Here is a 21,754-nt window from a genome sequence, read left to right as displayed (position 1 = left end):
CACCACCTATTGCATATGCCATGTTGTGAAACCACGGAGCACACGACGCGTCCTTACGATGCAGTGAATGTCCTCGGCTGACTACCATTCACCCAACCACCATCCGTGGAGTACCAGTATTCGCAACCATGTCATTCATCGACGGCGGCCATGTCCTCGCGGCAAGTACACCGCGTCTATACCATTCAGAAAAACGCTAATCAACAGCAGGCCGCTGCCGTTGCCACAGTCGCCGTTGACGTCATGGTTCATCCCATGGACACCATCATCACGAGAGTCCAGTCGCCCGCCTACAAGACACAGTACCGGCAGCGCAACGGCCTGTTCCACCGCAACCTTTTCCTCGGGCTCTACCAAGGCTTCGGGCCTACTCTGCTAGCTGGGATACCGGCCTCGGCAGCCTTCTTCTCCGTCTACGAGGCCTCCAAGGCGCTGTTTGACAGAGGCCACCTGGGATCGATTCCTCTCCCGATTGCGCACGCCATGAGCGGTGCCGCCGCTGATCTCACGGCGTGCGCCATTATCAATCCCGCAGAGGTGCTCAAGCAAAACGCCCAAGTCTCTACGACGGAGCGTCTGCTGCCCGGTCAGCGGTCGCATGTTTTGAAGACGCTGCGCCAATTCACGAGGCACCCGACGCGTCTGTGGACGGGGTACACCATGTTGGTGGCGAGTTCGTTGCCCGGGACGAGCTTGACATTTAGCCTGTACGAATGGCTGAAGCAGAAGATGGCCCGGGATGACGAGGAGCTGGCGCGCAGTATTCCGTATCAAATGAAAGTCAGCGCTGTGAGCGCCGCTGTTGCCGCCGGTTGCGCGTCGTGTATATTTGTTCCGGTGGACGTTGTCAAGACGAGAATGAGATTGGCGGCCGGCGACGAACCGGCTGCCCCGACTTGCGAGGCGCGCGCGACCAGACCGGGTCCAATGGCTGTCGCAAGAGACGTTTTACGAGTTGAGGGAGTAAGAGGTCTATTTAGAGGATTGACCTTGACATTTGTTGCGGGTGTGTTTGGCGCTGGCTTATATTTGGGCTGTTATGAGGGTTGTAAGTTGTATTTGGGACAGGAGGAAGACGACATGGCGGTTTAACGTGATACGGGGGTAATTGGCTTCGGGGACTCATCCAAATTTAGTCGCACACGAAGACGCTCTGATGTTGGATTATATAGAATGTACGATAAGATACCACGCTGCTCTGATTCCTTGGTACTGCTTTGGGTTGATAGCCCAACTCGAGATAGACGCGGACTAATTGCGTAAAATTCAGATGACTCAAGCGCAAGAACATCGGACGGTCACAGAAACCCGTCTGTCCCATCATCTCGAGTTGTGATAGTAGGTACACAAGCGGACAAGACCCAGGACGGCGTCTCTCATGTCAGACAGCAGTAGTGGCGACTCAGTCGTTGCATTCCCACCCAGACAAGCATCTGCTTCCATGGCTAGCGACGCCATGACAACACCCTCTTAACAAGGGGAGAATGTGACGGTAGCCTCGCCTCGTTCCTCAAGGAGGCAGTGACAGCTGCTGGTCAGTCATGGGTACAAAAAGGCGACGAGGCGCCTCTGCTGTCGAGCCGAGAGAGTACAACAAATCGTTTATAAAGTCATCAGGCAAGTTCGATCCACGGTGGCTATTTCTTCCATCATTCTCCTTCATTACCTTCCTGTCAACCCATCAAGGCCGCAAAGACGATGGCACTCGTTCCAACGCCGACTCTTCTAATGGGAGCAACGGCAATTTCCACCGCGACCGCAACCTGTACAACCGCTGTACCTGATACGAATGGTCATATCCCTTAGATGCAAGTAATGCCCATTGCGGCTTTTCCCCGTAATGGGACGACAATGCCGCGTTCGCAATCACATGTGGTTTGGCGACCGCTGCGTACCTTGCACAGGCCATCGTTGCAAAAAAGGTGCGTAGCCGTTCAAAATTACAAAATTCTCTTCCAATTTATGGAGTTTGTTCTCATTTCTCGCAGCCCTGTTGCTGGGTTGTTGTGGTGAGCACGCTGTGGACATGTAATGGCTTTCAGTCTGCGAACCGTCGATGCCGACGACCTACAACACTTGACATATGACGCTGTCGACTCTTTATTCTTGCTGGCACCCTTGGGTAAGATTACTAAATTAGTTCCTGGGAGGAGAATATTTCTTCTACCATATTTCTCAGGGAGAAATGCATTTACATGCCTGGTTGTAGCCCGCCTCATCTGCGCCTTTTCCATCCGAGGCGGCAGGCGCTCGGAGTATCAGCCCGCTGGCTGCGAAGGGCTTTGTGGCTGCAGATGTTATTTCCTTTTTTGTACAGGCCGGCGGCGGTGCCTTGATGGCTGACCAGCCCAATACCGAGAATGCGCACGTCGATCGGAAGATTAAAATGGTGCAAGGGGATATCCTCTGCCGTTGAGCGGCTTGCTCTTCCATCTTTTGATGATCAGGAAAGCCGCGTGACTATTGAATGAGGGAGGCAAAGGCTATTTGAAGAAGACATGGCGGTGGCAGAGGTTTCGGCAACAAGGGCATCGAGTGCTGGCAAACCAGCTTGATGGGAATTACTGGGAGTTTTCACTTGAGGTGGAATGCTCTGTCCCGAATTTTTCTTCATATTAGGGATAGTATACATTGTAGATGTAGCCCAAATAAAAAGAGGTTCGATACCGCCATGTTCGGCACAAGACTACAATACAAATGTAGTAAATACAGATGCTTCCCGCGGGACAGTTGCTAGCATCACCACGTGCGCTCCCGAAACTAACTTGTTTCTGTATGCAGTCTGGGAGAGAGCCAGTGCTGCTCCTAATATATGTTCGAACCAGTTTCTGGAAAAGTGGTTCATGAATTTCGTCGCACTTATACGCATAGTGCACACCCTTCTCGGCGCAAGAATCTTGCGCATATTCTCCATACGCCAGATCACGGTGTTCTTAATTAATGCAAGTAGCACGCTTGAGTTTATTTTCCTTGCCAGGCACTGCATGTGGCTATTCGACCGTGTGTCGCAACTCTAGCCGCACGATTCGCCCCGACCTTTGTCGAAAGATGGCATAGAGCGGCATGCGCCGGGTTAGACGTCCCCATCAATCACACTCACAGACCTTCCGAATTTGGAAGATGTGTGCGATGGCTAGCCTCTAATCAAAGACGGTGTAGCATGCCACGTAACCGTGTCGCCGGCGGTGACAGAAATGACGGATGAAGTTGGATGAACTACACACGGCGACCCTTTTGCGAAGCCAAAACCGTCCGACTTGAAGACCAACAAGTGCCCAACGAACAGCAGATGAAATGCCGGGCCTGCGGCATTGCGAGGGTCGCAGCTCCATCTTTACTGCTACCATGGCACTGCTCTTGTATCCGCTTAAACGGGCAGTGAGAATGCTCGGAGACGTGGTGCATGAAGACGGTCCATGTCTCTGGGAGAATCTTTGAACCGTGCCTTTGCTATAAATGTGACCACGGAATTGGTCGATACGTTGCCAGGATTCTGTATTAGACAATGAGGTCTTCAGCTTTTACTCATTGTACAGCCACATATTTTTTGGAGAGCAATTTTGGACTTCGTATTGTGAGTGCAATCACATGCCACAAGTCTGCAAGCTTTTCAGCGCAACACCCCAGCAAATTACACAGACAGATCTACTATTTGTCGAATCGATCCTTGATCCGCTTACCGAGCACGGACATGAGATACTCCCGGTTCCTGTAAATACCCATACCTTGTCGTCGACGACGGGGTCCTGTGGATCTAATCTGACCACGCTTGAAGTTTAGGTTCCACGGCTTGTGTAGGCAGCGGCGATTGAATGGCTCGCCAAGGGCAGGATTTGTCCAAACGGCGAGGCCATGTTTAATATCGCCGCTGCGGTTGGTCCATGCAACAAGCGCGTGGTTCCCTGTCAATACTACCACGCAGTACGACACAACTTATATCCGTACCTTACCCCAGCGGCATAGCGTCCCAAGCCATCAGTTGATTAGCTGCTTCTCTTCCAACTCCATCGGGAACTAGCATCTGCCCGGTTCCACTCTGTCAAGGAACGGGAGCCGGGGAGCATCGTGCGCGCTCGTGTGCAAGCTCGTCCTCATGCCGACTCTTCCAGAATCTCTCCTGCCCTTTTCATACATGAGATGATTCTCCCGGACCTAACTTGAACTGGTGACCGAGAAAAGCGGGCAGTAGCCATTGCTGGGTGCGAACCGAGGCGGGGGGCCTTGCAACTTGCCAGACGGTCTATGACAGCCGAACATGCAGATCTCGCCAATCAGGGTTCATGAACACGCCACGAGAGAATATTGACGCTAGGTATCACAATTGGGTCAATAGCTGACAACTCTGTCTTCCGGCGGGCAGGGCGAGCATGTCGGGGAAGTCTCGACAGCCAAGTCGGGAGGGTCTAGCGCAATGTATATATATGTAGATGCCAGACACAAACAGCCCGGAGAGACACCAGTTGACCAGATTGTTTCTCGAGGACTCGGTGAAGCTTACTGTTGAGTCCATTCCGCCGGCAGACATCTGTAAGCTGCTACAACCACAGGATGGTCTCTTTGTTTGCTTGCGCCCAGGGCGTTGTGATTCTCGCCGTCGGCATTGCCGCCAGGGCGAATCTGCCTCCGATTCCATCTGATTTGACAACCCCAGTTCAACAGCGAATTGCGGTCAACGAGCCCAACAGTGAGTTAAACACTCTTTATGCAGGGGGGATCGGTAAAAGACAGACATCTGGAGGCTAATCCGCCATTGTCATTGAACTAGGCATCACCGTGAGTTGGAATACATACAAGCAGCTGGACAAGGCATGTGTCAAGTACAGCGCATCTAACTGCTCCTTAACAGAGCAAGTCTGTTCTACCACGTCTGCTGCCACATATCCATCCTCCCGCACTTGGTTCAACACAGTCACCATCTCGGGTTTAAGCCCAGCCACCAAATACTGCTACCAAATCGTCTCGACCAACTCGACCACGGCATCCTTCCTCAGTCCGCGCCTGGCCGGCGACAAGACGCCCTTCTCAATCAATGCCATCATCGACCTCGGTGTCTACGGCGAGGACGGCTACACCATCCAGATGGACCAGACAAAGAGAGACGAGATCCCCAACATCCCGCCCTCGCTCAACCACACCACCATCAAGCGCCTCGCCGACACCATCGACGAGTACGAACTTGTCATCCACCCCGGCGACCTTGGCTACGCCGACGACTGGATCCTCCGCGGCCACAACGCCTTTGACAGCAAGAACGCCTTCCAGGCCATCCTGGAGCAGTTCTACGACCAGCTCGCCCCCATCTCCTCGCGCAAGCCCTACATGGCCAGCCCGGGCAACCACGAGGCCGCCTGCGAGGAGATCCCTCACACCACGGGCCTCTGCCCCAGCGGCCAGAAGAACTTCACCGACTTCATGACCAGGTTCGGCGGCAGCATGCCCACCTCGTTCGCGTCCACGTCGCACGACCCCGCGGCCAAGGTGAATGCCAACAAGGCCAAACACCTGGCCAAGCCCCCATTCTGGTTCTCCTTCGAGTACGGCATGGCGCACGTCGTCATGATCGACACCGAGACCGACTTTGCCGGCGCGCCCGACGGGCCCGACGGCTCCGCCGGCCTCAACGCCGGACCCTTCGGCCGCCCCGACCAGCAGCTGCAGTTCCTCGAGGCCGACCTCGCCTCGGTCGACCGCGCCGTCACGCCGTGGGTCGTCGTGGCCGGCCACAGGCCCTGGTACACGACGGGGGGGGAGGCGTGCGAGCCCTGCCGGGACGCTTTCGAGGGGATTTTTTACAGGTACGGCGTGGACCTTGGCGTCTTTGGGCATGTGCACAACTCGCAGCGCTTCTGGCCCGTGGTCAACGGGACGGCTGATCCTGCGGGCTTGGATAATCCCAAGGCGCCGGTGTATATTGTCGCGGGGGGTGCGGGGAATATCGAGGGACTGAGTGCCGTCGGGATGAGGCCGGCGTATACTGCTTTTGCGTACGCTGACGACTTTAGCTATGCTACGATAAGCTTTTTGGATGCGCAGAACATGAAGATTGACTTTTATAGATCGGCGACGGGGGAGTTGCTGGATACGTCTACCCTGTATAAGGTGCATGACCGGCAGTTTGTAGAGCAGTGACACTGGCTTGTAAATGTCTGGTGGGAAATGGTAAATAGTCCGTACATACTGGTATATAGGAACAGAACATACGATTCTCGTCTATTTGTAGTGTGGTTAGGTGTCCTTTCTGAACTTGTAGCAGCGAGGTGATGGGGGTTTTGATCCCGTGCCAATTATGTTGCCTTGATACTAACACAACCGATGTGTGATGGCTACTGTAAATAATTCATCACCTCATTTTTAGAATCTATATATTGCTCCACAAAACATTGCCTACGTCAGCGAGCCGTCCAGAGAAACAGCCGCAGCGCATCATCTCCGTCGTCATCACTGAGGACTTGAAACCCAGCCCTCTCGTACAGGATTCTAGCAGCGGAATTATTCTTCTTGACGAGCACTGTGATGAGACACGGTTTGCCTTCGGAATCAGCAACTTCTTGTGCCTCTTTGGCCGCCGCCTCCATGACTCTTCTTCCCAGGCCCCTTCGTCGAGCTCCCGGAGCAGTGTACACTGCGTTGACCTCCCAATGCGACACCTGCTGCGTAGCCTCGTGGTCTGCCTCGAGACCAAGTTGAGTTTTGACTCCTTGTGGTACACAAACGTCGCGGACAATCGTGACAGAAGACAAAATGTCGCCATCGTGCTTTTGTATAGCTACAAACGTTTTGGCATTCGGGTTTAATAACCGGCCACGCCAAAAATCATCCGCCATGGACACTTCGCGGGTGTAGGTTGATGCAAAGACTGTTTGCGCACACATCACCAGTCAGATGGCTGTTCGTTTGGAAATTATCCATGAAACCTAGACGTGCTCGGGAGGTGAGCATGGTGCGGTTGCTTACAGGACGGGTCATTTTGTAAAGCCGCAAGGCGGAATGGCTTGTAGTGGGTCAGGAACAAGTCGACTCCAGGCTCATCTGGTTGAATGAGTTGCACTGAATATTCCATCGACTTTCTCGGTCGGATGTTGCTGTTGGAAATGGTTCTCATCAAGTGTTCACCACGGCCAGGCGGCTGTGACGGACACTCGGTTCTCTTGGGTGTCACGGTATGACTCAGAGCAGCTACCGTGGATGGGGATGTCAGGTCAACCAGACTCCAACATTGAATAAGGCACAAAATTCTAGTGGCTGTGTCCCAGAGACCACATTCGCCCAATGGGACAATACCCAGCACTTGAGAGCGGATGCATTTAGGGTTAGGGTTATGGTGTCTGCATCATTTACAGTTCCCTTCATTGTCTGTCCCCGTCGGATCGTCCTTAGTACACGGATTCTGGTTACGATGACAAAATAGTCGTTGAAAACAAGACTTACTCCTGTGCCACTGTCTGCATCGGCAGCGGGCCGGAATAGAGACGGCTGTGGTGCAGGGTCAGGAGGATGTTGGACTACATGGAAGGAACTGCACAATGTTGCCGCAGAATCACACAACTCTGGGCCGTAAGCAATAAGCAGTTAAAGAATCGATGAAAAGTTTGGCATCTCCAATTCATGCCTAGTAGAAAGTGGCATCGCCGAAGCATTGAGCAAGGGCAGCACCAATAAAAGGACATCTGGAGCTTGACTGCGATTGTACAAGAGGAAGCACAACTAAGCTTCACCGTACCAACCCGTCGTTCAACTACGTGGAGTCACCCTGAGACCGCGTTGGGATATCAGCAGCGGGTATAAAATAGTTGGACACACGTCTTACGTAAAACAAGTTCACTCAAGTCATCGCCTGAGCGAGGGTGATTGTACCACGGGACTGTGCATGCCTATACTCGTATTACTGTTATCATTTACCTACGCTCCCAGTTCCGACACCGGCTGCTTGAGCCCGAGGTCTTGACAGTATCTACTGCGCCGACAAATGACCCTTCTTGCTCATGTTTGAGAACGGTCCATTGTAGTCAAGGTATGTAGTTCGTAGAAGCTGCTTCAACGACCAAATTCAAGATGATTAACGACAAGAGGTTGACTTAATGGAAAGTCCCACGCCATGCATATATGACTTCAGACTTGTCTTATCATATCCCAGAGGGCAGAAACAGATGCCGTCAGGTTTGGCATGCTAAACTCAAAGTTCCGTTCCTCAGGTCAAGGATGGAGGAGGAAGGGTAAAGTACTAAGCATCATGATTATGGCATCCATTTTATATGACCTATTTTGGTCTCAGGTTGGTTATTATCATTACTGGTGTGCCTTGCTTCGGCTCGTCCACGTCATGAAACATCCCCCAACCCTCTCAAGACGCACCAACTTACCATGGCAATGGAGATGCGCCGGGTCCAAGGTCAATACCAATCTGATATGTTGTATTGCCTGCGTTATATTTCCGCATTGGTGCTGACAGTGTCAGCCAATCGGGGTTTCAAAGTCGTCCCTGGAATCAGAAACGGAAAAGATTGGCCACACTAATATCCTGGCCCAGGAACAAATGGACTTCGCTTAACGAGTTGCTACGCCGTTCCACTTTTCATGTCAGCCATCCTAGCTGAAGGGTGGACATTTGCAACGCTGCCGTCTTTTGCAAAAGGCAAGAATCGCTCAGGTTTGTCCAGTTGCGACACGTTAGCTTCCAGACGTTTTGAACGAGGCTATTTATAGACTCCAGCCCAAGGACCATTGCGCAGAACAATCCGCATAGGCTGTCTCATGGTAATCAAATTCGTCTCCCTGATCAGTTCATCATATGCATCGTTTCTTAAGCGAAGGGGGCGAGATGGTGGCGTCTCTCTATCGACGATGCCAATGTCTCAGTTAAGAATGCGGAAGCGAGACGCTGAATGCTGAGGGTGCATATCGGTTATGCACGATGAGGCCGGCTGAATAGGCGGCCCTCCACAAAGTGGCGGGTTGGGTATGAGCAAAAGAAACACCAAGCCGGAACTCGGGCGATCCTTGCGGCCGAGTTTTGATGACAGGTCGCGGACTTGTCGGCGACTGTACATGGTTTAGATGCGCAGAGAGCAAATGCAACATTTCGTAATGAGACGGTGAACGCTTGGAGGGAGAATAGTGTCCAGGGCAAGACTTTTCCTCATCCCCGTACAAAAAGAAAAAATGAAAGGGATGCTCGGGTATAAAAAAGGTCTCGTCTACATACAAACGACTCTCATGATTCATCTCATTACACTGCAACAGTTTTCAAGACTACAACATCTCTCCATCTTTACCAGCCCTTAGAAATCATTGACACATCATCTTTGAAGCTCTTCAAAATGAAGTTTTCCGCGTCCATTCTTGCCATCGTTTCTCTTGCTGCCTCTTCTGTGGCTGACAAAATTACCACCCAGCTCACACTATGCAAGCAGCCTAACCTCCAGGACTGCGATGATCAATTTGTGCCTATTGACAGTTGCTGTAAGATTACTTAATCTTGGCCGAGTACGCCTAGACCACCGATGGAGATACTGATAATGAACCAAATATAGACAAGGTTCCGGAATGTGAGGTCCAGTCTTTGAACACGGGAGGTCATGTTTGCGACTTTTACTCGTGAGTTTTCTCCTTCTCATCACGCAAATAATACATATGGCTAATACGTTTCTAGGCACGATGGATGCTCCGGAAACAAGTACCAGTACGCTGGCATTCAGCAGAACTTGCCCCCGGGAACCACCATCCGATCAGTGTTTTGCTGGTAAATCTAGCAGGATTACTCAAGATGGTGGAAGACGGCAATTCATCCCGGATTAACCGTAACCCCCTCGTCGTTCAACTTCATCTCTTCACACACTGTCATCACGAACACATCTGGTCGAAGTTGTCCTCGATGACTTTGTACTCGTTGTCTGTTTTCCTCTCACAATAGTTCTTGGATCTAGAAAACAATCTCTATGGTGTGATTTGCTTTCAATAATACAGTGTACTTTTTTATATATAGATAACTATACTGATTTCAGGCTTTCTCAGAGTCCACGTGAGCCGGACCGAGTTGTGGTATTTGGCCTACCCTACTCTGGTCTTTCGCATCATAAAACTTGGGTCCACATGTAAATTCGCAGCTCCTCGTATGAAGTCGAATTGAACTTGGTCGAGCCACTACACGGTTTACTTTGCATTCTGATTATGAAGCATCTTCAATCTCGATACTATCTGACTCCGTGTTTTCGCCTTGATCTCGTGTTCCTCGAATTGTCCCAAACTCAAATTCACCATTGCTAATATACATAATAAGAACCGGCCATTACTTCAGGCTGCGCCCCCAAGCCAGCCGAAAGCACGTACGGGACTGCTTTGTATACCGAACTATTCATCTCAAAAAGCCATTCACAATATTTCCGAGTTGCTTCAGTTGATGCACATCGTCCATCATGGTGAAGTGATCAGCCAGGTCCAAGATCTCTATGCCAATCCTTTCAGACCCCACCAATCGCTTCCAACCGTTGGCAGTGAAGTCAGTGCGATCTCTCAGAATCCAACAGATGTCACGATTACCAGGGGCGTGGAGCTCTCTCTCTTGGCCTTCATAATCATTATTCGCTCCTTTCCTTGCGTATACCAGCAAAGTGTCCAGGTCAGTGCTGCTTGCAAGCGGCAACGGCGAATAAGTTCCCAACACCTCGACCATGCCATCAAAATGCTGGAGGAGCCAGTCTGGCGCTTTCCCCGTTCTCCCACCAAATCTTAGTACATCTTTCAAAAAGTAAGACATTTTCCTAGATGGGATCTGTAAACCGAACGGATCCGGTGAGTCTAGTAAAAGCAATTTCCTCACAGGAACGCCTTCATCAGCTAACTGTCGTATGGCTTCATATGCAAGTACACCTCCTGCGGACCAGCCCCCAAACACCAGATTCGGAGTCCCGGTGGGGTGATTTTGCCAACCGTGCTGCTTATGAGTCTCAAGGAGGCGGCGGACTTCAACTAGTTGCCTGGCTACAATTTGAGAGACCGTGATCTTCTTCCGAATCAACTCTAGGCCATTCTTGCGCCAGGGGCAATTAACTCCGTACACGGCCACGTCTTTGGAAAACATCGGGGCTAGGTTGGCATATGATGCGGCCGATCCAGATCCATCTGGGAAAAGGACCAAGACGGACTTGGCCGTGCTCACTGAACCGCTCAGAAGCACAGAGTCTGCCGCCGAGTCTCGCGAGAGTATTGATCCGTGGGGATTTTCGGCTGAAATGGACTTGGGAACAGCATCAAGTACCTGCGTCGTAGGGGCGCTTGGGAAGCCAGTCTTTATAGCTCCTGCTGAACCTGGGCTTGGCAAGTTACAGAGAATCTTGCGTAACGCTACCTCTAAATCGAGAAGAGTCTCGCAGCCCAGGATGGTGGCGCCGGTAATCTTGACGCTGAGCTTCTCACACAGTGTCCCTGCAATTATTATGGCAAGAAGAGAATCAATGCCGGCGTCAGCAGTAGAGGTAGATGGCAACAATTCGTCGACAGGTGTGGCCGTTTCGCGGGCGATCGTCTCCCACAACACGCTTCGGATCGAATCGCCGTCTGATGTTTCTGACATGCATACCTCGCTCGTGGCTGAAACGACGCTCTCATAAGCACTGGTGACCTCGCTGCCATTGGAGGAGTTGTCGTCTGTTGAGGATGAATAGACGAAACTGCCCTCGCACAGGTGTTGTACTTGGCCTACCAGCCCACACGCAAGAAGTTCCGCTGAAGAAATGCTTAGACCAAGTTCTTGTCGAACGCGAGAAGTAATGGTCAGAGATAATAGTGAGTCAATACCCAAGTCGGCAAGTTGGGACTCGGGGTCCAGATCGCAGGGCGGGATCCCAATTTCTTGACAAATAATCTCCATCACAGGCCCAAACCCAGACGCAGTAACGGATGGCTGATTGCCGATGGCCGAGGCTACTTCATGAGAAACACTTTTCTTGGTATTGCTACCGGAATAGCAAAGGCCGGAATCGTGCCGAACAGCCCCCGTTGCGGCCGGCTCTTGTCCTCTGACTAGGCGTTTCGCAGGCAACAGATGATTGAGAACCCGACGTTGCATTCCGACAAACTGTGATGTGTTAGAGGTCAATACGGAGACAAGCGGAGTAAAGTGCAATAAAAGCGGTTGGCAAGGCTCGACATACCTTGATTCCTTCGTACACGGCTACTATCCGATCCCCATCAAGGACAAACACATCGCCAACAAAAGTCGTCTTCTCTTCAAGCTGCATTCTGCAATATGCGCGATACGTCTTTGATGCCGTGAGCTTCTCGGCATGGCGCAGCTTTTCCCACCCGTGGTTGATAAATACTTGCTCTTGGCTGTTCGTGGCATCATTAGCATTCATGATGAAGCCCGAAATATGGCCCAAGCTGTCAATCCACCTGGCATCCATACCAAGCCGGCCCTCCCGGGATTCAATTTGGAATTGCACCGTCGAAACGGCTTCCAACGCATCCGTGTCCAGCAGAACTTGGGACATGCCCTTGAAATCGTCACTGTAGTCGACCACGGCGGCAAACAATTTGTAAACCATGCGTCGTCGCAGCTTCTGACTATTGTTGCTTCGTTCAAGCGCCTGAACTCTTGACATGACGAGATGTGAGTTGCGCTTCCAATCCGCGAGCCAGCGCTGATTGGGAACAATGCGTACATGAACGGTAGCATGGGAAACAGGTTGCTCCCCAGACGGAGAAACACTGGAAATGGCCAAGCTGAGCATGTTGGAGCTCCAGTCTGCTTCCGTTGTGACTCGAAAGATGCGGCTTGTTTCATCGTCCTTTGCAATAAGAGGCTGGTCGATGCGGAGGTTAAAAATCTCCAAACCGGTACTCTCTCGGCACAACTTGCGTTCTTGCACGAGGTACTCACCGAGAGTCAGGGCAATCTCGGCATACAGCGACTGCAGATAACAATAGTGAGCTGGTGGGCGTTATGCGGATCCGGTACACATGGACTTACCGAAGGGCAAAGAAATGAACCATTGATGGCATGGCCTCGCAGAACCGGTAATAGCTCCCGATGAAAGATGTCTGATTCCACAACCATGCAAGACTTGGTCTGCGTGTGCGTCTCCTCTATGACCTTTTGCGCCACTGGAGATATATACTTGAACGTTTCGACTCGAGTCTGGAGCTCAGCGTCTTGCGTCTTTCCCAAACAAATCTTCCTATTCACACAAAAGTCATCCTTGTAGTCAATCCAGTAGTTCTTCAGGTCCCACGCGTAGCGAGGAAGATCTAGAACCACGTGCGCTGCCGGAAACTCGCGATGGTATTCACTCCAGTCCACGTCCATACCCGCAAGATACAGCGCCTCTACCGCCTTGGCCATGGTTTGACAACCTCCCAAGTTCTCTCTCAACGTATTCAGCACCCGTTCCCCCGCCCCGAGAGTCTGTTTAATCATCGAGGCGCAAAGAGGGCGCGCTCCGACTTCCAACCAAATCACACCATTGCCAGACAACCCATGGCCCTGTGCCACGGTCAAAGCCGTGCTAAAGTCGACAAGACACCGACTAGCCCGCGCAAGATACGACACATTGAGAACGCCGTCTTCGCCGTCCGCCACAACTCTCCCCAGCAACGGCGAAATAAAAGGCACCTTGGGAGCGCGAAAAACAACGCCGGCCTGCGCGGCGGCCTCGAATCCCGGCAGGATAGGATCTACCTGGCTCGAGTGAAAAGCAAACGGCACGTCCAACTCGACGGTTGCCAATCCCGCCCCGTGGGCTGCGATAATCACAGCAGGCATTTGGTCCTTGGGGCCTGCCACGACATGCGCGCCAGGATGATTCGCGCAAGCCACCTCGAAGTCGGTCCCTACCACGCGCAGCAGGCGCTCCGTCTCCCGGCGAGACGCCTTGACGACGAGCATCCCGTGCGTGCCCTTTCTGCAGTGCTGGTCCAGCAGCGAGGCCCGTTTTCCTACCAGGTATATCGCGTCGCCGGCGCTGATGACGCCCGCCGCGTATAGTGCGGCGTATTCGCCGAGGGAGTGGCCGATGACGGCAGTTGGTTGGATTCGCCATCTGTGGAGGAGCTTGACGAGCGCGAGCTGGGTGCACAGAAGGGCGAGGTGAGAGGTGACTGCGCTGAGGGTGTGAATCTCAGCGCTGGTTGAGCCGTTGATCAGGCTGATGAAGCTTGGGAAGCTGTAGCTTTCGGCAAGTTGGTCCAGCTGAGTGACGTCCTGGCGGAAAGACCGGTAGACGTTGAAGAGATCTCTGCCCATGCCGATATATAGGCTTCCCTGGCCGGTGAATGTGAATACGATCCGGGGCCGTTTTCCCGGAGGCGGAATGGGCTTGACCGTTTTGGGATCTTGGTTTGACAGTGATGCGAGGTCCCTTATCAGCGAGGGCACGTTTTCTGCAGACACCATTATTCGATGCTCGTGATGTGTGCGTCGCGCTGTGGTGGTGTAGGAGAGCTCGGAGAGCGCCGTGTCCGGGTGATGTTGAAGCCATGACGCGAGCGACTGGGCATTGTTCAGAAGAGATGGTGCTGTTTTTGCGGTGACGGCAACTAGATGGGTTTGACGGCCGTCCATTTCCTGGACATTTCCCGACCGTCGTGGCGCCTCTTCCACCAGGACTGCAGTGTTGCCGCCTGCTGCACTGAAGTTGTTTACGAATGCGGCTCGTTTCGTAGAACTTGGATAACGAGGCCACGCGGTAGGTTGGGCTGCAATATACACTCCTCTTGCTGCCAAATCTGCAGGATAACTGCGGTTGATTTGGGTCTTGATGCCACAGTGCGGCGGTATCTCATTGTGCTTGAGCATGAGGAGGATCTTGATCAAGGACGTGATCCCAGACGCAGCTTCGGCATGTCCGACATTTGCCTTGAGAGAGCCAACGTACAACGGTCTGTTTCGTTGGGTTTCTGACCGTTCCGCTCGGGGCGCAAACGTCGATAACACGGAGCTCATTTCAGTGGCGTCTCCAACCTGCGTTCCGGTCCCGTGCATTTCGACTACGCCAACGTCCAGAGGGTCGTAGTTGGCCCGCCGGAGAATCTGTTGGAACAGCGCGGCCTGGTCACCCTCGTGCGGTCGAGTGATGCTCTCGGCATGCCCGCAGTGATTCGTACCAGCCGCGACGATGACGCCCAATATTGGATCGTTGTCAGCCTCGGCGTCCTCCAATCGTTTGAGAATCACGCTAGTAACGGCATCGGCTCTGCAGTATCCATTCGCTGCATCGTCAAATACGTTGCAGTTTCCGGTGGTAGAGAGGAAATGGGCTCTGTCCAGGCCGCAGAAGATATTGGGGTTGGTCATGATGTTGCTGCCACCAGCAATGGCGGTGTCACATTGCCCGCTCAACAAGTAGCTGCAGGCTATTTGCAGCGCCGCAAAGCTGGAAGAGCATGCAGTGTCGACACTAAGACTTGGTCCGGATAGACGGAAAAAGTAGCTGATGCGCCCGGGACAAAACGCTCGATTTCCGCCTGGTATGAAGTAGGTGTCGACGTTTTGTGAAGCGTTGATGTCGCGCCAGTCATCGCTGGTTGATCCGAAAAACACTCCGACACGGTCGTCTTGAGTACTGGGGGTTCTGTTTCGGACAAAGCCTGCCATCTCCATGGCTTCGTATGTTGTGAGAATGGCTAGTCTTTGAGCTGGGTCCGTGTTCTCCGCCTCTCGAGGCGACATGTTAAAGAATCGAGCATCAAAAAGACCAGGTGAATTCACGAAGCATCCGTGCTTAACTCGGAATTTATTCGTAGCCCTTCCCTCCGCATCGTAATGTGTCTTGTGGTCAAAGCGATCATCTGGGATCTCGCGGTGGACGTCGCGACCCGCGCGGAGGAGCTCCCAGAATGCTTCAGTAGAGTCCGCTGACGGAAACCGCCCAGAATATCCAATAATAGCAATTTTGGATTGTTCAAACCTCCCAGGGACGTGACTAGTATCAGAAGTTACTTGCAACACATCTGTCATGTCCAAATGAATCCCAAAGTTGTTAAGCAAGGCCGTGGAGAGCATCGATGTTGTTCCATACGCGATCGCCGTGAGACGACATCTGCGACTCCCCATCTGGCTTAGATGTTCGCCGCATGATCTAAACACGGCATCCAAGTCCAACTGCCGTCTTAGTGCACCGTCAACCGCCATGCGAAGGCGGCCCAAGAAATCCGTCTTTGCATCAGCGCTAGAATATGCGGGCAATAGAGCGATTCTCGATGCTGCGGACGTCGCGGTATTTTCCGCAACTCCTTCCATAATCTCATCAATATCCCGCTCGCTAAACAAGTGTGGCGCGTGATACGGAGACGCAATGTCCAACCACTTGACTCTCAGCTTGTCCTTGTTGACTGCCACAAAGTCGGACAAGACAAGAGGTCTTCCACCGAGAGTCGTGACTTCAGTAGGGGTTCTGGCAGTAACCCATATTGCTTCATAATCTTCCAATACCTATTCGGACCCAATTAGTCGCAACATCTCTTCCCAATAACGTAGCAAGTAGCTTACAGTTGCGGACTTGGTGAATGAGGCGAGGAGCTCCTCAACGGTGGCATTTGTCGTTGGCAAAACCGACGCCGACCATGTCATTGACGCATCGCTCCTTTCAACCGCAATCGTCTCCCCAACCAGGCATGACTTCAGGCCGGTTCTGAAAGCAGCCAGCGCAGACTCTACCGCCAAGGGAACAAAACTAGTCACCGATGAGGAACAGCCGGCGGCCGCAGCAGTAAAGTTTCCCGCACAGCTGCTGATTATGCACGTATCCGCCGCCGATGGATATTCCGTGGCTGCATTTCCGCCGTAATGGCTGCGGGTGTTGGTTAGGATACGGTCTCATGCAAGCAACGCCATGTTCCTGGCGGTTGTAGTCAGAGGTCAGGAGATGGGTAACTAACTGGATAAACTGAGCGCTCTGCAGCACGCTCAGCAGGAAGAGTTGTAATGCGGGTCGACCGGGAGCGCACTCCCACTTGTCGAGGAGATCTACAAGTGTCGAGAACCTCGGGAAGAGATGTTGCTGCGTGGATGGAAGGCATCCGAGAAACTGGCGAAGGCCGAAACTCACACGGACAAAGAAATCGGAAAGGTTGGCATTGTTTTTCGAATGTAGTAGTCCCTGGAGAGAATCCAGACACTCGGAGGCGGCGAGATCGCCAAATGCAATAAGCTCTGGGTCTTTCTGCGGAATGTCCGTTGTGTTGGTCATCATTTCGGTTCAGTTAGGATAAATAGTTAAGAGTATCAGCATGTTCATGCCTAAGTAGTATTGCACAAAAGCCAAGTTGGTTTGCAATCCTCTCTGTATCCGGGGTTGGAGACAACTTCACCAAAGAGGATAGGTTTAAGGATATATACATCAACGGTTCATCTACAACATCTGTCTTTTTTCAGCAGCAATGCGAACAAGCCTGCCGGCCGCCAAGATTGGCTTACCAAGGCCATTTGTCATTATAGTGATGATACGATGCAACCCCTGACTTGTGGTCTTTGTCGTCTTGTGTCATGTAAGCTCGGGCTTCTTTATTCGCACGTACCAGCGGCGTGGTAACTCATACCGTTTCCGATAACCTCATGTGGGACATGAATGTCCTTCTGTGGGACCTCATTATGGAATCCCCATGTTATGGCAGGGCAGTAACTGGTCTAATGACAACATGGACATGTATCAGCGTTGCGGTTTGGGTGTCTCACAGTTTTGTCTCGGCGACTCTATAGGCCTTGGCATCTGAACTGCTTTGAACATGGGCGCGGATTTGTGATTGACAGATAGAACCAACAACGCCGCGGCCAAGCCAGCACGGACAGTCACATGTTCAGCGGCCATTTTACAACTTGCACCCAGCTACTAGACCAAAACGAGAAGAGATATCCGCAAGTGAAATTATCTCCGGCCTTGTCGAGATGAAGCAATTATTCTCACGATAGTGCAGTTGCTAATCTCAAGTATGGTGTCATAGTTGTCATGCTACAGCAACTATATGGCTTGTGGTCTTAAGTTGTAACCAAACAGAAGACACAAAGTCGCAAGGCAAAATCCACCTTGCGTCATATCCTGTTCAAGAATGAATGCAGATGGACCCCGTATCTTCACAGCTGAATTCGCCTGTGTCACCCTTGCCTGAAAAGCACGGGCTAATTTCATGACTGGAATTACACCTGATCACAAATCATGTGCGACCAAGCCATGAACCAACAAGCCGGGTCACCACCAGGGCGCAGTGATCATTTCATCGGATGGTCAGGGCTTTTGTTCAGCCCTGAAATGGAGCAGTGTGATCTCGATACGGCTTCTCGTTGGCGTTTGGAACAAAGAAGTGCATTCTTCATTGGCTCCAGTCCCTGCATGGATGTATGTAACCGTCCACAACATTTGCTACCACGGCACCAGCTTGGCACAGCATCATGACCAGGTTTCTGCCGTGGAAGGACGAGTGGAGCTGCAAGTGGTCTTTGCTGAGAAGGCTCATGGGAGGGTTTTCGCCGTTCGGACTTTGAGGAACCTGGGCACCTTGGCATCGTGTAACAGTGATAGTGGTAGGGACTTTAAGCAGCTGGATTTCCATACATTGTCGGAATGAGGCTGAACGGCCGTTGAATGAGGCGCATTTCTGACTTGAATCGGGCCGTTGTTTCAATCACGGTGTAGTTGGGTTCCGGGTGTCACAACCTGCAAAGGGCAGTTGGGCCAAGCTGTTGGGTAAAGCAAATGACATGTCTCGGCCTTTTTCTTTTGTCAACTACTGAAAATGATGGCTGATAGCTTGCAGTCGGTGAAAGTGACCCCGACCAACTGCATCACTGAACCGCGAGTCCGCGACAGCAGATGCGCTCGGCCGGTGCGACTTGATCCTTGACATCTATCACTCAGATGGAAGCATGGAAGCTTCCTACACGTGAATCCTCTTCAACACCTAAACTAGCCCGGTACTCTTTCACACATCCTATTGGCCCATGCGGTCCCGGGAAAACAAGAATCGAACAATGTGAATGACGGCTTGGGACAAGACACCCCATTGACTCATCGACGCATGCCGTCTAGCCGCCGCAACACTGCCTCACCAGTGTCTACTCCAAAGCAACAGTATCCGGGGTCTTTTCGGTGGCTGCCTCTTCACTCTTCTCCAAATGATCAACAAACGACAACATCCTCAGTCGCCACAAGTACATGTTGTGAAGATCAGCTCGCCACGCAGCCTCGGAGAGATTATGTCCCGTGATGAGAATCATCATGAAGAATGTCTCAACGATGCTCGGCGGGATATTGCAAAGCAGCTGTCCCGTAGTAGTCCACTTCATCGCGCTCGCCCCGACAATGAGCCCGACGACGACGACGACGCCCAAAATAACGGTCAACTCGTGCGCGCAGATGACGCCCATGGCGTTGGATAGCCGATAGTTGACGGAACCGAGGTTGACCACGGCCCTGTCCGGCGGAGGCACGCCCATCTCATCGGCCATGGCCACATCCTCGAGCTTGGCGCTCTCGAGCGCGGCCTCTTCATACTGGTGCAGCCGCTGCTGGACGTTGCGCAGGACAAAGCCATCCACCAGCCCAACCAAGCCGGCATACGTGCCGATGAGAAGCCACCAGTTGTCATCCCACCTCATCGCCGGGCCGATGCAGATCCACACGACCATGACAACGACGAGCAGCGCAATGCCAACAAGGGTCCCGATGACGTCGGCGTAGTAGAAGATGGCGCGCTGGATCCCATTCACGCGAGGCGCGGGAATGACCACGACGGGATTCTCCTCCGCATCGCCGGTGAGGCCCCGAAGCTTCAGCTCCACCTCGGAATCGACCTCGAATATGGCGTCGAGGCACCGCTCAATGTACACCGTGTGCCGCTCGCGGATGTTCGCCAGGAAGGCAAAGATGAGCACCATGAGCGCCGACGTGGCCGAGTTGATGTACAGCTGCCACCGGTCACTCCAGCCGCAGTAATGCCCAAACGCGAGCCAGACGCCGATGCACGCCCAGTACATGCAAATGGTGGCAAAGTGGCCGAGAAACGCGGCAAAACAGTTGGACGCCCGTCCGGCCCAGTTCTCCGCGGGGAGCTCTGGTCCAAACCTCGACGACTCTGCGGCCTGGACATCCTGGACACGGGCGCGTTTACACCGACCGCTGGCTAGGACGCGGCGCATCATCCTCTTCTGGCTCTGGGTGCGCGACCTCAGACCCGCGGCGGCTCGTACCTGGCGCTCGTATCCATTGAGCTGCTGGCGCATGAGCAGCGAGTCGAACAGGTAGCTGACGATGGCTTGGATGTCGGAAATCAGAGCGGCCCAGTTGTCTTGCTCGCCGTAGCGGATGCCGGTGAAGGCCCAGACTAAAAGACCGGCGACGATGATGAGGAAGACTGGCTCTGAGCCCGAGGCCGTGACGAGGGCGTCGAGCCATCGGTCCAGTCTGCCCGTCTTGGTCTGCGCCACGTAGCCGGTGATGTTGACAGATTGGGAGTCCGACGCTTTGGCATCACTTACCACGGCGATACTGTCCTTGCCGTCGGCGATGCTGGACTTGAGGGCGACATGCTGCGTCGGGGCCCTCTCTTCGATGGCGCCCTTGATTCCAGGGGCGGAGAGCCAGTTGATGAGTTGGTTCAACATGTCGAGTTGCCGTGGCTCGAGGCGGGCGCCAACTTGGACAAGAGGAGCTGGAATCTGCGACGATTAGTTCAAATCTTCTCATTTTTGTTCCCTCCTAGTCAGTCTGATGGACCTAGGGTCGCCGCCCGACATACATGGTACAAATTAGTTTTCAACTTAGACGACCAAGCGGGAGGTGTTTGTCGTCGTCAACACCCTACATTCAGGGTAAAATAGCTGCAACGCTCAGAGCGCGGCTTCCATCAAGTCAATCTGATCGAATCGAGCTATGGCGGCCAGTACTCCTCTGATACGTCGATTAGAGTCATGCCCAGGTGGACATGCCTCGGGTTTGTCGAAAAGGTCGCCAGTGTTGAAATATCGCGGCGCGCTTGCGGCCACGATGCTTGGAGTCTTAGAATTGGATACCGATGCGGTTGACAGCAGAAACAGTCGCCGCCGTACACCTAGTTGGTTTATATGTTTCGCGAGAGCAGACACACGAACAATGGGCAGTGCGAACAGCAGGGGATGTCGGGTTTTGACAAGTAAATGTAGGCAACGCAGGCCAGATGTCCATGGCACATGCCAACCCTATTATTTATCGACAAAATTGGATTGACTTTTTCTTCAGCCCCGTCTAACGGGTATCCGGCAACTCTGCCACACGGAACGTCGTCCGGCCCATAAAAGCCTACTTCCATTTTAGGCAGTATCTCGTCCCTATGAGGATATGTACTCCTATGAGGGATTTTCACACGATGCGTAAAACGCGTTTGGCGCGGCCGACTGTGGCTGTGCCGATCGCCAAATATTTCTTCAATAGACGGACCAGCTCCGGGAGGCGGACGAGCAGACTATCACCACGGCAGGATGATGGAATCCTCCCGTCTTACTCCCCCATTTACTGGCCACCCTTGACCAGTCCATAGTCTGCAAGTTGATCTGAAAAAGAAAGAAAACAAGGTAGTGCGGCCGTGAAGGCCCGACCGACGCAAAGGGCATGTGCGACTCTTCTGCTCTGCCATGTACAAATATCGCGGTGGCTTTCGGCTCTCGGCACACAACACTGGGTCCTTGAAAACTTTTCTTCCAGGCTGGAGCTTCATCAAGCCTCGTCGATATACCGGGCAGAGGGCTTGACGGGCCAGTTCAGCCCAGGAGGGCGACCTGGTGCCAACTTGA

At 52.8% G+C, this 21,754-nt stretch overlaps 6 protein-coding genes across 6 annotated transcripts; 3 read left to right on the top strand and 3 right to left on the bottom strand.

Annotated features, from left to right (window-relative positions):
- Positions 1 to 150: 150 nt before the first annotated feature.
- On the top strand, positions 151 to 1,092 carry G6M90_00g069730 (uncharacterized protein; the record flags this gene model as incomplete). Its single annotated transcript, XM_014685215.1, has 1 exon — positions 151 to 1,092. One exon carries the CDS (start codon positions 151 to 153, stop codon positions 1,090 to 1,092), a length of 942 nt encoding a protein of 313 aa, XP_014540701.1.
- A 3,456-nt stretch (positions 1,093 to 4,548) lies between these two features.
- On the top strand, positions 4,549 to 6,129 carry PAP6_0 (Purple acid phosphatase 6; the record flags this gene model as incomplete). Its single annotated transcript, XM_014685216.1, has 2 exons — positions 4,549 to 4,684; positions 4,766 to 6,129. 2 exons carry the CDS (start codon positions 4,549 to 4,551, stop codon positions 6,127 to 6,129), a joined length of 1,500 nt encoding a protein of 499 aa, XP_014540702.1.
- Positions 6,130 to 6,389: 260 nt separating this feature from the next.
- On the bottom strand, positions 6,390 to 7,102 carry G6M90_00g069710 (uncharacterized protein; the record flags this gene model as incomplete). The annotated part of the gene is made up of 2 exons (XM_014685217.2): positions 6,390 to 6,856; positions 6,955 to 7,102. 2 exons carry the CDS (start codon positions 7,100 to 7,102, stop codon positions 6,390 to 6,392), a joined length of 615 nt encoding a protein of 204 aa, XP_014540703.2.
- A 2,215-nt stretch (positions 7,103 to 9,317) lies between these two features.
- Positions 9,318 to 9,743, top strand: G6M90_00g069700 (uncharacterized protein; the record flags this gene model as incomplete). The annotated part of the gene is made up of 3 exons (XM_014685218.1): positions 9,318 to 9,459; positions 9,531 to 9,594; positions 9,650 to 9,743. 3 exons carry the CDS (start codon positions 9,318 to 9,320, stop codon positions 9,741 to 9,743), a joined length of 300 nt encoding a protein of 99 aa, XP_014540704.1.
- A 608-nt stretch (positions 9,744 to 10,351) lies between these two features.
- Pks2_1 (Polyketide synthase 2) lies at positions 10,352 to 17,186 on the bottom strand (the record flags this gene model as incomplete). The annotated part of the gene is made up of 5 exons (XM_014685219.1): positions 10,352 to 12,073; positions 12,150 to 12,908; positions 12,968 to 16,426; positions 16,484 to 16,784; positions 16,873 to 17,186. The coding sequence occupies 5 exons, from the start codon at positions 17,184 to 17,186 to the stop codon at positions 10,352 to 10,354; spliced, it is 6,555 nt and encodes a 2,184-aa protein (XP_014540705.1).
- Positions 17,187 to 19,042: 1,856 nt separating this feature from the next.
- On the bottom strand, positions 19,043 to 20,590 carry fet4 (Low-affinity iron/zinc ion transport protein fet4; the record flags this gene model as incomplete). The annotated part of the gene is made up of 1 exon (XM_014685220.1): positions 19,043 to 20,590. The coding sequence occupies one exon, from the start codon at positions 20,588 to 20,590 to the stop codon at positions 19,043 to 19,045; it is 1,548 nt and encodes a 515-aa protein (XP_014540706.1).
- Between the last annotated feature and the right edge of the window lie 1,164 nt (positions 20,591 to 21,754).

The sequence above is a fragment of the Metarhizium brunneum genome, chromosome 4 (genome assembly GCF_013426205.1).
Source record: "Metarhizium brunneum chromosome 4, complete sequence".
NCBI classification, from domain to species: Eukaryota; Fungi; Ascomycota; class Sordariomycetes; order Hypocreales; family Clavicipitaceae; genus Metarhizium; species Metarhizium brunneum.
This window is presented reverse-complemented; position numbering and strand designations above follow the sequence as displayed.